The following is a 13430-nucleotide window of genomic DNA, read 5'->3' as shown; positions in this document are numbered from 1 at the left end:
GGGTCCCTCCCTCTGTCCCACGCGTAACCAGAGACTGATGGGAAGGTCTCAGGAGGAGTCGGTCCCACCAGGCTAGAAGATCATTCCTGAGGCCCAGGCCCAGTGAGAGCACAGAGTTGATTTTTTTGTTGTTGATGTTTGCATTGGGTCTTTGTTGCAGCGTGCAGGCTTTCTCTAGTTGCGGCGAGCAGGGGCTACTCTTCGTTGCGGTGCACGGGCTTCTGACTGCAGTGGCTTCTCTTATTGTGGTGCACGGTCTCAGTAGTTGTGGCTCACGGGCTCTAGAGCGCTGGCTCAGTAGGTGTGGCGCACTGGATTAGTTGCTCCGCGGCATGCGGGATCTTCTCGGACCAGGGCTCGAACCCGTGTGCCCTGCACTGTCAGGCGGATTCTTAACCACTGCGCCACCAGGGAAGCCCCGGAATTGATTTTTGAAATAAGCAAGGAAGCGCAGAAAACTATGACGATTCTTTGGGAAAGAGACACAAACTGCGGCTTTAAAGTAGCTCCCGACTCCGCTCCAGCGTCCCTTCTCTGGCCACACCCTTTCAGGTTCCGCCCCGCCCTCGCCCCACCCCTAAACGTGCCCCCACGCTTCCCGGAAGTGGGCGGCCTCCTGAGCAAGCGCCGTGGGCGCAGAGCACGCCGAGAGTTGTAGTTCCGGCATCTTACAGAGGAACTTGCGCTGCGATGTGGCCCCAAATATTGGTGGGGGGGGTCCGGGTTGCAGCAGGTCTGTGCCCCGCACTGGGGTCTCGCCTCGCCGCCCGCTTTCCCCCGCAGCGGACACCCGAGAACAGCCTGGCCCTGCAGCGGAGCCTGCACGCGACGGCGGCCCGGGCGCTCCCGCTCGTTCCCATCGTGGTGGAGCAGACGGTACAGTGGCCAGGCGGGGACACGGCCCGGGGGTGAGAGGGCTGGGGCACGGAGGGTCCCTGACCCTCACCCCCATCTTTCTCCTCCAGGGTCGCGGCGAGCGCGCCTATGACATCTACTCTCGGCTGCTGCGGGAGCGCATCGTGTGCGTCATGGGCCCGGTGAGTGCCCCGTGCACGGATCCTCCCCTGCGCCTGCCCAGACCCCCTGCTCCCCTCCCCCTCACACGTCCTTGATATCCGGACTTACCCCCCTTGACGTTCCTCCCTAGGCTCCGCTCTTGTCCCAACCTGACACCCACACCCACCCCCCTTCCAGGGCACATAAACCCTCTGATCCTCCTTACTGGCCCTTAGTACCCTTTCTACGCCTTCCTTAAATCCTCTGCTTCTCCCTTCCTAATCTCTTGACTCGCTCCCTCACCAATGACCCTCCTCCCCAATCCTGGGCTCCAATCACTCTCCCCAGCCTCCTTACCCCTTCCCTTCCTGGGCCCAGTGTGTACTGACCCCACCCTTCCTGTAAGCCAAACCACCTGGGTCTGGATCCCCCCAGCCCCACCCCGCACCACATCACCTCCTGGGTTCTGAAGTCTTCCTGATCCATCTTCCTTGGGCTCTGACCCCCCATTCTGGTGCCCTGACTCATCCTCAGCCGACCCATAACTGCCTCCCTTATGCCTTCACCCCTATCTGGGGACACCCCTCCCCGCCCCACTTGCAGATCGACGACAGTGTCGCCAGTCTGGTCATCGCGCAGCTGCTGTTCCTGCAATCGGAGAGCAACAAGAAGCCCATCCACATGTATATCAACAGCCCCGGTGAGCAGGGCCTTCCCCCGGTGCCAGGGTCCTCCGGGGGACTGAGACCCCAATCAGGGATGTCCTCTCTCTGGAGCAAGAAAGGGTGCAGAGCTTCCTTCAGAATCCCCCCAAAATGCCTTGAAACCTCCAAAAGCTGCCTCTTCCCTTGCTTTTAAACAGGCACCTGAACCTGCCTGTTTGATCTCACAGGTAACGTGTTTTGTTTGTTTTGTTTTGTTTTTAATAAATTTATTTATTTATTTTTGGCTGCGTTCGGTCTTCGTTGTTGCGCGCGGACATTCTCTAGCTGCAGCGAGCGGGGGCTACTCTTCGTTACGGTGCGCGGGCTTCTCATTACGGTAGCTCCTCTCTGTTGCGGAGCACGGGCTCTAGGCGCGTGGGCTTCACTAGTTGTGGCACGCAGGCTCAGTGGTTGTGGCTCGCGGGCTCTAGAGCGCAGGCTCAATAGTTGTGGCCCATGGGCTTAGTTGCTTCGTGGCATGTGGGATTTTCCCAGACCAGGGCTCGAACCCGTGTCCCTTGCATTGGCAGGCAGGTTCTTAACCACTGCGCCACCAGGGAAGTCCACAAATAACGTTTTTACCAACCTGACTTGGTTGTCGAGATTTTTAAATTGGTAGATTCTGTCCTGCCCCCACAAGAAAAGGGAGAATAGCCAAACTTTTTGTTTTGTTCTGTTTTGTTTTGTTTGGCCGTGCCCTGCAACTTGCGGGATCTTAGTTCCCTGACCAGGGATCAAACCCAGGCCCATGGCAGTGAAAGTGCTGAATCCTAACCACCGGACCACCAGGGAGTTCCCTGAATAGCCAATCCTGATTGATCGTTTACTGTGCCAGGCACTTTTCTAAGCACTTTATAGGCATTTAATTCATTTTATCTTCACACAACCTCACGTGATCGATACTGTTTAGTTATTTGCCATCTACAAGGAGGCACTGTAGCTCCAAAAGTCTGAGTAACTTGCCCCAGGTCACACATGAGTAACTGCCCAGCAAGGGGGGTCAAACCCAGGCAGGCTGGCTCCAGAGCCTTCACTCTTAGCCACTACGCTCCCAATTTCTAGTTTCTCTTGAAAATTTGGCAGATCTGGCCCCCGCCCTGGGCCCACATGCACGTGTGGCAACTGTCAGCTCACTCTGGAGCAAGTCCTCATTTTTTGCTCCCACCTGGCCTGTGTCACCTGCTTCTGTCACCTTCCTATCCCTGGTAGTACTTGTGTTTGGGACCCCGGCTTTAAAGGGCTTCACCAGCCCTCCCCAGGGCCAGAGGCTGCCCTAAGGAAAGGAGGGCACAGCCCCTCACTTGCCCCCCTCCACCCACAGGTGGCGTGGTGACCTCGGGCCTGGCCATCTACGACACGATGCAGTACATCCTGAACCCCATCTGCACGTGGTGCGTGGGCCAGGCGGCCAGCATGGGCTCCCTGCTTCTGGCCGCTGGCACCCCGGGCATGCGCCACTCGCTCCCCAACTCCCGCATCATGATCCATCAGCCCTCCGGGGGCGCCCGGGTGAGTGCCGGGCCCCGTGAGCTGCTTTGGGGATGGGGGTGGGGGTCTAGACAGAAGGACCAGCCGGACAGACGGAAGCCACGTGGGGGTGTGAATGTTTTAAAAATGTAGGTTTTGGGGACTTCCCTGGCGGTCCAGTGGTTAGGACTCCACGCTTTCACTGCTGAGGGCGCGGGTTCAATCCCTGGTCGGGAAACTAAGATGCCGCAAGCCATGTGGCTTGGCCAACAACAACAAAAGAAGTAGGTTTTATTAATGTGCAGGTATAGTGAGGCCAAGAGGTCAGGAGAGGGCTGCCATTGAAAAGACAGTTTGTTACTCACAGATCCCAAGAGGAGGGAGTGTGCCAGGCCACGGGGGCCACGCAGAGAGAGAGGCACCAGGGTTGGTCGGGAGGAAAGTGCAGGCAAGAGCCTTCATTGTGGTTTGTGCAGGCAGGAATGAGCGAGGCTTAAGACTGGCTAGCGTAAGTAGTTGCAGTGGGCTCTGGGGTGTAGGGACTGTCCCTAGTTGTCTGGTACCCTGGGGCGATGGGGCAGGGGGATGGTGACCCACGGTGTGAGAACAGAGGAGGTGTTGGGGATGTGGGCTTGGATTGGCTGCTTTGCACGTGAGAAGTGTACTCTGGACAGCGGTTGAAAATCTTTAGGAATTAGCTGCCCTGGGAGGAGCTGTTCCTCCTGGTCAGGGAGGCCCCAGCTGCAGAAAATAAGAACATAGAGTTGATTCCGGAAGCCTTCCTGGAGGCGGTGAGGTTGAAGCAGGCTGTGGAGGGACTCACAAAGCCCTGTCCCACCTGCTTGAAAACTGGCAGCCAACGCCCAGGGCAGGCTTCCGAGTCCCATCTCCAGTCTCCCCGTGAGTGGCAGATGCTGATCGCAACCTTCTCCCTCTTGGGACGACCCCCCAGGGCCAAGCCACAGACATCGCCATCCAGGCGGAGGAAATCATTAAACTCAAGAAGCAGCTCTACGGCATCTACGCCAAGCACACCAAACAGAGCCTGCACGTGATCGGTGAGCACCCTCCTGCCCCACGCAGGCCCCCAGCTGCTCCCTTCTATTGTAACCAACACATATGTACGGGTCAGGCCTCTGGACCTCTGTGCTGCTGACACCAGGGCTGGATCATTCTGTGATGGAGGCCTGCCTGGGCACTGTAGGAGGTGTGGCACATCCCGGGGCGCTGCCCACTAGATGCCAGCAGCACCTCCAGTTGTGACGGCCAAAACTGTCTCCAGACATCGCCCAGCATCCCCTGGGGATCAGAACCCACCCGCGTTGAGAACCCCTGTTCTGAGCACTTTAAAAAGACTCATTTACAGGAGCCTCCCCAAAACTTCATTGAACTAGGTCCAGGGGGATTCCCGGGCTTTCCAGTGGTTGGGACTCCGTGCTTTCATGGCCGAGGGCTCGGGTTCAATCCCTGGTCGGGGAAACTAAGATTCCGCAAGCCATGCAGCGCGGCCAAAACAAAAAAAAAGAAATAGGTCCAAAGGTTTTGAACAGGGTCTCCCACAAAGAATATTCCAAATGGTCAAGAAACAGAAGTCAGGAGGCTCATCACTTCTAGTGATGATGTTTAATAATGACATCATCAGGAAAGGCAAATCAAGGCCACGATGAGATACCATTTCAATCCACTGGAACGGCTCAAATAGAAAATACTGACACCCCCAAGTGCTGAGGGGAGCGTGGAGCCACTGGAACGTTTATCCACTGCAGGCGGCGGTGAAAACCATACAGCCACTTCCGAAAGCTGTCGGGCACTGAGGCTGAACACACAGAAAGATGCGTGGTGGTTCTGCTCGGCGTATAACCGAGGGAATTGGGTGCTTCTGTCCGAAGATGTAGTCAGGAAGGCAGCCCCATTCCTATGGTCCCAAACGGGAAAATACCGAAACGCCTGACAGCAGGGGAATGAGTGGTCAGTGGTGGTGCTTAGTCACGAGGTGGGATGCTGTACCGCCATGAGGACCGGTCCACAGCCTGGATGAATCTCAGAAACACAGTGCTGAGTGGAAGAAGGAGTAAATGCTCAGTGGTTATGTGTTTCTTTATTTACTTTTTAAATTAATTAATTAATTTTTTTGGCTGTGCCACGCAGCATGCGGGGATCTTAGTTCCCCGACCAGGGATTGAACCTGCGCCCCCTGCAGTAGAAGCGCAGAGTCTCAACCGCTGGACCGCCGGGGAAGTCCCTGTGGTTATGTGTTTAAGGGGCAAAAACTGGCATAACGGCTCCATGCCATTAGGCCACTGTTAGGGCAGTGGGTGGGGACAGTTAGTGGCTAGACATGGCCCCGACGGCATTTCGGGGGGCTCTGATCTAGGTGCCGGCCACGTGGGTGGGTTCAGTCTGAAAATCACCACACTGTCCACTTCCATGATCCACACCTTCTCCTGGATGTGCACTTACACATCAATAAGTTCACACACACACACACACACACACACACACACACAACTGAAACAGGTGTTTTACCGATGGGGAAACTGAGGCGCAGAGACAGGGAGGCCAAGATCACACAAGGAGGACTTGGGTGGATCGGGGACCCAAACGTGGCCCCAGGTCTCCACTCCTAACCACCCTCATCCCACTTCTGCTTCCCCCGCAGAGTCAGCCATGGAGAGGGACCGCTACATGAGCCCCATGGAGGCCCAGGAGTTTGGCATCTTGGACAAGGTTCTGGTCCACCCTCCCCAGGACGGTGAGGACGAGCCTGAGCTGGTGCAGAAGGAGCCGGTGGCGGCGGCGGCAGCAGTGGCAGAACCTGCCCCAGCGAATGCCTGAGAGCTGCCCCTCACCCTCGCCCTCCGGAGGAAAGTGGAGGCGCCAGGCCTGCCCAGCCCTCGACACTGAGCCTAGAGGGGACCCTTGAGGAACTCTGGATTTGGGGGTGCCCCTCCGGGTGGGTATCCCAGCTGAGACACTGTGATTTTAAATTAAATCTTTGTAGACTTTGCTCCCGGCTGTGGTGGCTTCCCTCCATCCTCCACCACGGCACACGTGTGCCTACACCCTGACCTTCAGCTTCCTAACTTCAGCAAAGCTACTGAGCCTACATTCCAGGCACTGCTCCAGAGGCCGCAACTTACTGGGAAGAAAACACAGAAATCCCTGTCTGGAAGAAACTTACATTCTTGTGGGAGTAGACAGTTTTTTAAAAAGTCAGGGCAAGAGGTATGCAACGTGTGTGTGTGTGTGTGTGACAGTTTTAGATGGGGTGGCCTGCAAAGGCCTTGCTGAGAGGGTGACATTTGAGCAAAGACCTGAAGGAGGTCTTTGCAGAGGGTGGGGGGAGCAAGCTTGCTATCTTGGGAGACAGCAGTCTAGGCAGACGGCATGGCAAGTGCAAAGGCCCTGTGGCGGGACTGTGGCTGGCACATGGGCGGAAGCACGAGGAGGCTGGGGTGGCTGGAGAGAGTGAGGGGGAGAGAGGAGAAGATGAGAGCAGGAAGGGGAGGAATACAGGTCGTAAAAGGCCTGGTAGGTCTGAGCAAGGAGGGAGATGCCCCATAGAGGGTTTCAAGAAGAAGAACAAAAAGGAACCACAGAGTGGTGGGTGGCGAGCGGCAAGCACAGAAACCAGGAGACCAGTGAGGAAACTTGTAATCACCCAGAGGAAGGCTGACGGCTCCCGACACGTGGTGAGAGAGGTCAGATTCTAGCCAGCTTTTAAAGGCAGGGCTGGGACTTCCCCTGTGGCGCAGAGGTTTAGAATCCTTATGCCAATGCAGGGGACACAGGTTCCATCCCTGGTCTGGGAAGATCCCACATGCCGAGGAGCAACTAAGTCCGTGCGCCACAACTACTGAGCCCACATGCCTAGAGCCTGTGCTCTGTAACAAGAGAAGCCACCGCAATGCGAAGCCCACACACTGCAACGAAGACCCAACACAGTCAGAAATAATAATAATAATAAATTTTTCAAATAAATCAAAACTAAAGGCAAGGGGCTTCCCTGGTGGCTCAGTGGTTGAGAGTTCGCCTGCCGATGCAGGGGACACGGGTTCGTGCCCCGGTCCGGGAGGATCCCACATGCTGCGGAGCGGCTGGGCCCATGAGCTGTGGCCGCTGAGCCTGCGCGTCCGGAGCCTGTGCTCCGCAACGGGAGAGGCCACAGCAGTGAGAGGCCTGTGTACCGCAAAAAACAAAACAAAACAAAAACTACAGGCATGGCTGTCAGCTGCAATGTGAAATTTGAGAGAGAAAGTCACCTCCCAAAACTCCAAGGCATTGGCCCAAAGCAGCTAGAAAGATGGAAGGAAAGATAAGACGTTCCTGGGAAAGTTCAGGAGGAGCAGGATTGGGGGCCACGATCAGGAGCCGGTTTTGGACGTTTGATGTCCAAGTGCCCCAGACATCCCAGGGGATGGGTAAGTCTGGGGTCAGGGTTGGAAATAAAAATGTAGGAGACTTCAGCATGTCTATGACTTAGTGGTCAGGCTGAGAACTGGCTATGGCGTTTGGACCTCGGAAATCACGAGTGGCCTTAGATAAATAAGAACACTTTCGGTGCTTTGGGGGCCAAAAACCAGATTGGAGTGGAGCCAGAGAGAAGGGGCTGGAAAATATTGGAGCTAAACAAGTCTTTTAAGGAATTTTGCTGTCAAGGAGAACAGAGAACTTGGGGCTGTCGCTGGAGGGTGTGTTGAGGTCAATTTCTTTTTTTTTTTTTTAATTCAGGGGGCTTTTAAAAAAATTTATTTGTTTTATTTATTTATTTTTGGTTGCATTGGGTCTTCGTTGCTACGCATGGGCTACTCTTCGTTGTGGTACGCGGGCTTCTCACTGCGGTGGCTTCTCTTGTTGCGGAGCACGGGCTCTAGGCGTGCGGGAGTTGTGGCACACGGGCTCAGTAGTTGTGGCTCACGGGCTCTAGGCACACAGGCTCAGTAGTTGTGGCTCACGGGTTTAGTTGCTCTGTGACATGTGGGATCTTCCTGGACCAGGGCTCGAACCCGTGTCCCCTGCATTGGCAGGCAGATTCTTAACCACTGCACCACCAGGGAAGCCCCAGAGGACTTTTTAATTTGGCTTCATTCATCGGATACATTTAGCTGAACTTTTCATTGTGCACACCTTATAATGTATACAAAAGTTGAGAAATTAGGATAATGAGGTCTCACGTACCCATCACACCAACTCAAGAATTACCCATTCACGGCCAATTGTGATTCGCCCCTCCCCCCCACCCCCCATGGCACTGTATTACTTTGAAGAAAATCCCAGCTTTTCATTTCATCTGTAAATATTTCGGTATGTATTTCTAAAAGGATAAGGAATCTTTATGTCTCAAAAAACTAAAAATAGAACTACCACATGACCCAGCAATTCCACTCCTGGGCATATATCCCCAAAAAACAAAAACTCCAATTAGAAAAGGTACATGCACCCCAATGTTCATAGCGTTATTTACAATAGCCAAGATATGGAAGCAACCAGAGTGTCCATCAACAGAGGAATGGATAAAGAAGATGTGGTGTATATATACACGGTGGAATACTACTCAGCCATGAAAAAGAACGAGGTTTTGCCATTTGCAGCACCATGGATGGACTTGGAGGGTATTAAGCTAAGTGAATTAAGTCAGACAGAAAGACAAATTCTGTATGGTATCACTAATATGTGGAATCTAAAGAAGTACAACAAACTAGTCAATTGTGAAAGACAACTTTTCCAAGGACATTGGGGGTGGTAACGCGAGCGATGGGGAGCGATGCGGAGCAGCAGATGAAGCTTCGCTTGCTTGCCTGCCACTCACCTCCTGCTGTGCAGTCCGGTTCCAAAAAGGCCAGTCCGCGGCCCAGGGGTTGAGGACCCCTGATACAGAGAACAAACTAGTGGTTACCAGTGGGAAGAGGGAAGGGGAGAGGGCCAATATAGGCGTAGGGGATTTAAAAAAGGGTTATTATGGGATTATATGAAATCGTGTGTGTAAAACTTTTGAAAATTATAAAGCACTACGGAATTTAAAGAATCTTTCATTCAAAAAAGAAAGTTAATGAAAAATAAATACGGGGGGACTTCCCTGGTGGTACAGTGGTTAAGAATCCACCTGCCAATGCAGGGGACACGGGTTCAAGCCCTGGTCCGGGAAGATCCCACATGCCGCGGAGCAAGGAAGCCCGTGCGCTACACCTACTGAGCCTGCACTCTAGAGCCTGTGAGCCACAACTACTGAAGCCTGCGCCCCTAGAGCCTGTGCTCTGCAACAAGAGAAGCCACCGCAGTGAGAAGCCTGCGCACCACACAAAGAGTAGCCCGTTTGCCACAGCTAGAGAAAGCCCACGCACAGCAACGAAGACCCAACGCAGCCAAAAACAAATTTAAAAAATAAAAAAAATAAAAATAAATAGGGGGGGCTTCCCTGGTGGCTCAGTGGTTAAGAATCCGTCTGCCAATGCAGGGGACACGGGTTCGAGCCCTGGTCCGGGAAGATCCCACATGCCACGGAGCAACTAAGCCCGTGTGCCACAACTACTGAGCCTGCGCTCTAGAGCCCGCGAGCCACAACTACGGAGCCCGTGTGCCACAACTACTGAAGCCCATGTGCCTAGAGCCCATGCTCCGCAACAAGAGAAGCCACTGCAATGAGAAGCCAGCGCACCACAACCAAGAGTAACCCCTGCTCGCTGAAATTAGAGAAAGCCCGCGTGCAGCAACGAAGACCCAACGCAGCCAATAAATGAATAAATAAATATGGGGACTTCCCTGGTGGCGCAGTGGTTAAGAATCTGCCTGCCAATGCCGGGGACACGGCTTTTCGAGCCCTGGTCCGGGAAGATCCCACATGCCGTGAAGCAACTCAGCCTGTGCTCCACAACTACTGAGCCTGCGCTCTAGAGCCCATGAGCCACAACTACTGAGCCCACATGCCACAAGTACTGAAGCCCAAGTGCCTAGAGCCCGTGCTCCGCAACAAGAGAAGCCACCACAATGAGAAGCCTGTGCACCGCAATGAAGGGTAGCTCCCGCTCGCCAAAACTGGAGAAAGCCGGCCCCCAAAACGAAGACCCAACGCAGCTAAAACTAAATAAATAAATAAGTAAATAGGGACTTCCCTGGTGGTCCCGTGGTTAAGAATCCACGCTTCCACTGCAGGGGGTACAGGTTCAACCCCTGGTCAGGGAACCAAGATCCTACATGCCAAGCAGTGTCGCAAAAAAAAAAAAAAAAAACCTGTAAAAATTTAAAAAATAAATAAATAGACAAAAGGATAAGGAATCTTTAAAAAGACAACCACAATATCATTTTCAAACTTTAAAAAAATAACAACACTTACCATGGTCGAATATTCAACCCATGTCAAAATTTCCCTGGCTGTCGCTATTTCTTTTTTTTAGTTTGTTCCAATCAGGATCCCAATAAGGTGCAGGCATTGCCGCTGGTTGATAAATCTTTAAGTGTCTTATTACTGCAGGTTTCCCCTTAATCTCTCAATCTCTCCCTCTTTTTCTTCTCTTTCCTTGAAATTCACCGGTTGGAGAAACATCGTTGTTTGTCTTGTGGACTTTCCCTCTGTCTGAATTTTGATGATGTGATTCTGTCCTTGGTGTTTCCGGTAACCTGGTGTATGAATCTAGACAAATCTGATCGGATTCACGTTCCGCTTTTTGGCAAATGACCTCTCAGTTGAGGGTGCCTCCTAGCAGGAGGCACATTAAATCCAGTTGTCCCTCTTTCATGACGTTAGGAGGGAATGAGGGTCCTTGTCTAGAACCACCAATATTCCAATAAGGCCTGCAAAATGGTGACATGACAATTCTACCATTAAAGGAGGAGGATCTTTTGTTTATGTCCTGTTTTTAAGCTGGGAGCCAGGCTGTTTGTATGGGGGTGGGAATGACCCAGTAAAGAGAGGGGGAACGGGAGGCGCCTCGCTTTGACCTTTGACTGAATCCCCTAACTCCACAAACCTGGCCCCAGCCCATAATCACAGCCTTGACGTCACTCCCTTGACCCCTAGATCTCAGCCTAGCTGTACTCCGCCCTTAACCTCTAGCCTTGGCCCAATCCTTCTATGACCCCTGACCTCTGACCCCCGGCCCTATCAAGCCTTCGCCCACCGCCGCCCCGCCCTCTGGAAGACGGACTTTAGGCACAGCCATTAGTCTGAGTCACTGCGGTCGATGGCGCCCAATACCGCGGGAGAGGAGGCGGATTATGGGGAGAGCCAATAGCTCGAGAGGGCGAGCCGACTAACAACCAGTAGCCTTGAGCGAGAGGCGGGACTCTGAGAAACGCCAATCGCTGGAAGGACTCGGCGTAACCACAGCCAATGGCTCTGGGGCGGGGGCGTGCTCCTGACCCCGGCAGCTTGCACGACCCGGCTCCGGGGCTATGGCCGGGAGTGGGCGGCTAGCGCTGCGGAGCGTGGCCGGGCAGGGCTGGGTGCGGGGCTCGGGGCCGGCCGTGCTAAGCCGCCTACGGGACGCGGCCGTGGTACGGCCCGGCTTCCTGAGCGCGGCCGAGGAGGAGACACTGAGCAGCGAGCTGGAACCCCAGCTGCGCCGCCGTCGATACGAGTACGATCACTGGGACGCGGTGAGGCTGCTGGCGCTGGGGGCGGAGCCACAGCGGGGCGGGACCTGGGACGTTAGGGGCGGGACGGGGAGTGGAGCCCTGGGGTGGGCGAGGCTACATCTGGGGGCGGGACCTGGGAATGGGGGCAGTGTCTTGAAGCTGAGGGAGGGGCCTTGCGGGCAGGGAGAGCGCTTTGGACATGAGGGCTGGGTCGTAACAGGAGGCAGAACCTGGAACTGAGGGGTGTTTGGGGAACAGGACCAAAGTTAGGGGCGGAAACGGTGTGGAGGGAGTGAGGGAGGGTCACGGGTTGGGGGTGGACCTGGTGTTGGGTGGGATCATGTTGTGAATATTGAAGCTGGGCCAGCATTAGGGACGGCATCTGGGACTGAATTGGAGCCTGATGGTGGGTAGAAAGGACTGAGGCCAGGGGTTCGATCCCTGGTCCAGGAAGATCCCACACGCCACGGAGCAACTAAGCCCATGTGCCACAACTCCTGAGCCCAGACGCCACAGCTACTGAAGCCCGTGCTCCGCAACAAGAGAAGCCACCGCAATGAGAAGCCCGCTCGCCGCAACTAGAGAAAGCCTGCGCGCAGCAACGGAGACCCAACACAGCCAAAAATAAATAATATTTTTTAAAAAACGACTAAGGCCAGACCCAGATGGGTCAGGGTTGGGGTCTGAGACCCAGCATCATGGGGTAGATAGGACCAAGGTTGTGAGTTGAGGGTGGGGTCAAGGGTCATGCTGGAAAAACCAGGCCTTTGCTTTGCACTTCCACCACCCTCTCCCCCAACCCACCCTAGCCCCACAATGTGCCTTAGTTTCCCTTTTCCCCCCTGGGAGCTTCCAGGCTTGACCTGAGCTCTCTGGGCAGGCCATCCACGGCTTCCGAGAGACAGAGAAGTCGCGCTGGTCAGAGGCAAGCCGGTCGATCCTGCAGCGTGTGCAGGCAGCCGCCTTTGGCCCCGGCCAGACCCTGCTCTCCTCGGTGCACGTGCTGGACCTGGAACCTCGGGGGTACATCAAGCCACACGTGGACAGCATCAAGGTGTGCAGAGGCCAGTGCCTTGGAGTTCCCGGCTGGGGGTGAGCCGGCCAGGCCAAAGCCCACCTGCCAGTGTGTCCCCTCTTCCAGTTCTGTGGATCCACGATTGCTGGCCTGTCCCTGCTGTCTCCCAGCGTCATGCGGCTGGTGCACACCCAGGAGCCAGGGGAGTGGCTGGAACTCTTGCTGGAGCCGGGCTCCCTCTACATCCTTAGGTACTGGCAGCCAGGGAGCCCCCACCCCACCAGTAACTCCTGAGATGCCCACCCAGCACTCTGAGCACCTTCTCTCCTTCAGCCCTGACAGCAGACTCTACCCCCCACCGCAGGCGCTCTGCCTGGAACAGGGGCTGCCCTCACCCCACCCGGCCACAGCCTCTATTTTCTCTTGCAGGGGTTCGGCCCGTTATGACTTCTCTCACGAGATCCTTCGGGATGAAGAGTCCTTTTTTGGGGAGCGTCGGGTTCCCCGGGGCCGACGCATCTCTGTGATCTGCCGCTCCCTCCCTGAGGGGATGGGGCCTGGGGAGCCCGGGCAGCTTCCCCCACCCTGCTGACCCCGGGGCCCTCCCCCCCAGCTGCTCAAGACACCGTGTTTGTGAATAAAGTTGGAGAGTGGACAAACTGGCCTTCCTGGCACCG

The 13430-nt window shown here is 55.1% G+C and overlaps 3 protein-coding genes across 3 annotated transcripts in view; 2 read left to right on the top strand and 1 right to left on the bottom strand.

Annotated features, from left to right (window-relative positions):
* The window catches only part of MLLT1 (MLLT1 super elongation complex subunit), a 131130-nt gene extending 119861 nt beyond the window's left edge, over window positions 1-11269 (bottom strand). Inside the window, exon 1 of the mRNA XM_060297271.1 lies at window positions 10498-11269. Coding sequence (XP_060153254.1) covers window positions 10498-10500 — 3 coding nt within the window. The 5' untranslated portion in view covers window positions 10501-11269. The remainder of the gene's footprint in view (window positions 1-10497) is intronic.
* On the top strand, window positions 613-6174 carry CLPP (caseinolytic mitochondrial matrix peptidase proteolytic subunit). The gene is made up of 6 exons (XM_030879432.3): window positions 613-876; window positions 966-1037; window positions 1600-1696; window positions 3022-3209; window positions 4120-4225; window positions 5827-6174. Exons 1-6 carry the CDS (start codon window positions 691-693, stop codon window positions 6000-6002), a joined length of 825 nt encoding a protein of 274 aa, XP_030735292.1. The 5' UTR covers window positions 613-690; the 3' UTR covers window positions 6003-6174.
* A 237-nt stretch (window positions 11270-11506) lies between the features above and the next one.
* Window positions 11507-13411, top strand: ALKBH7 (alkB homolog 7). The gene is made up of 4 exons (XM_030879434.2): window positions 11507-11759; window positions 12619-12792; window positions 12880-13004; window positions 13183-13411. The coding sequence occupies exons 1-4, from the start codon at window positions 11556-11558 to the stop codon at window positions 13343-13345; spliced, it is 666 nt and encodes a 221-aa protein (XP_030735294.1). The 5' UTR covers window positions 11507-11555; the 3' UTR covers window positions 13346-13411.
* The last annotated feature ends 19 nt before the right edge of the window (window positions 13412-13430 follow it).

Source organism: Globicephala melas, chromosome 3, assembly GCF_963455315.2.
Source record: "Globicephala melas chromosome 3, mGloMel1.2, whole genome shotgun sequence".
NCBI classification, from domain to species: Eukaryota; Metazoa; Chordata; class Mammalia; order Artiodactyla; family Delphinidae; genus Globicephala; species Globicephala melas.
The sequence above is the reverse complement of the archived record's forward strand: the minus strand, read 5'-3'. Positions and strand labels throughout refer to the sequence as shown.

What these genes read in the sequence shown, in the direction of transcription:
- CLPP (XM_030879432.3), top strand. Translation starts at nt 691, where the DNA reads ATGTGGCCCCAAATATTGGTGGGGGGGGTCCGGGTTGCAGCAGGTCTG. An exon ending in CCATCGTGGTGGAGCAGACG is followed by an intron (nt 877 to 965) that starts GTACAGTGGCCA and finishes TTTCTCCTCCAG; the next exon opens with GGTCGCGGCGAGCGCGCCTA. An exon ending in ACAGAGCCTGCACGTGATCG is followed by an intron (nt 4,226 to 5,826) that starts GTGAGCACCCTC and finishes CTTCCCCCGCAG; the next exon opens with AGTCAGCCATGGAGAGGGAC.
- ALKBH7 (XM_030879434.2), top strand. Translation starts at nt 11,556, where the DNA reads ATGGCCGGGAGTGGGCGGCTAGCGCTGCGGAGCGTGGCCGGGCAGGGC. An exon ending in AGTACGATCACTGGGACGCG is followed by an intron (nt 11,760 to 12,618) that starts GTGAGGCTGCTG and finishes CTCTCTGGGCAG; the next exon opens with GCCATCCACGGCTTCCGAGA. An exon ending in CACACGTGGACAGCATCAAG is followed by an intron (nt 12,793 to 12,879) that starts GTGTGCAGAGGC and finishes CCCCTCTTCCAG; the next exon opens with TTCTGTGGATCCACGATTGC.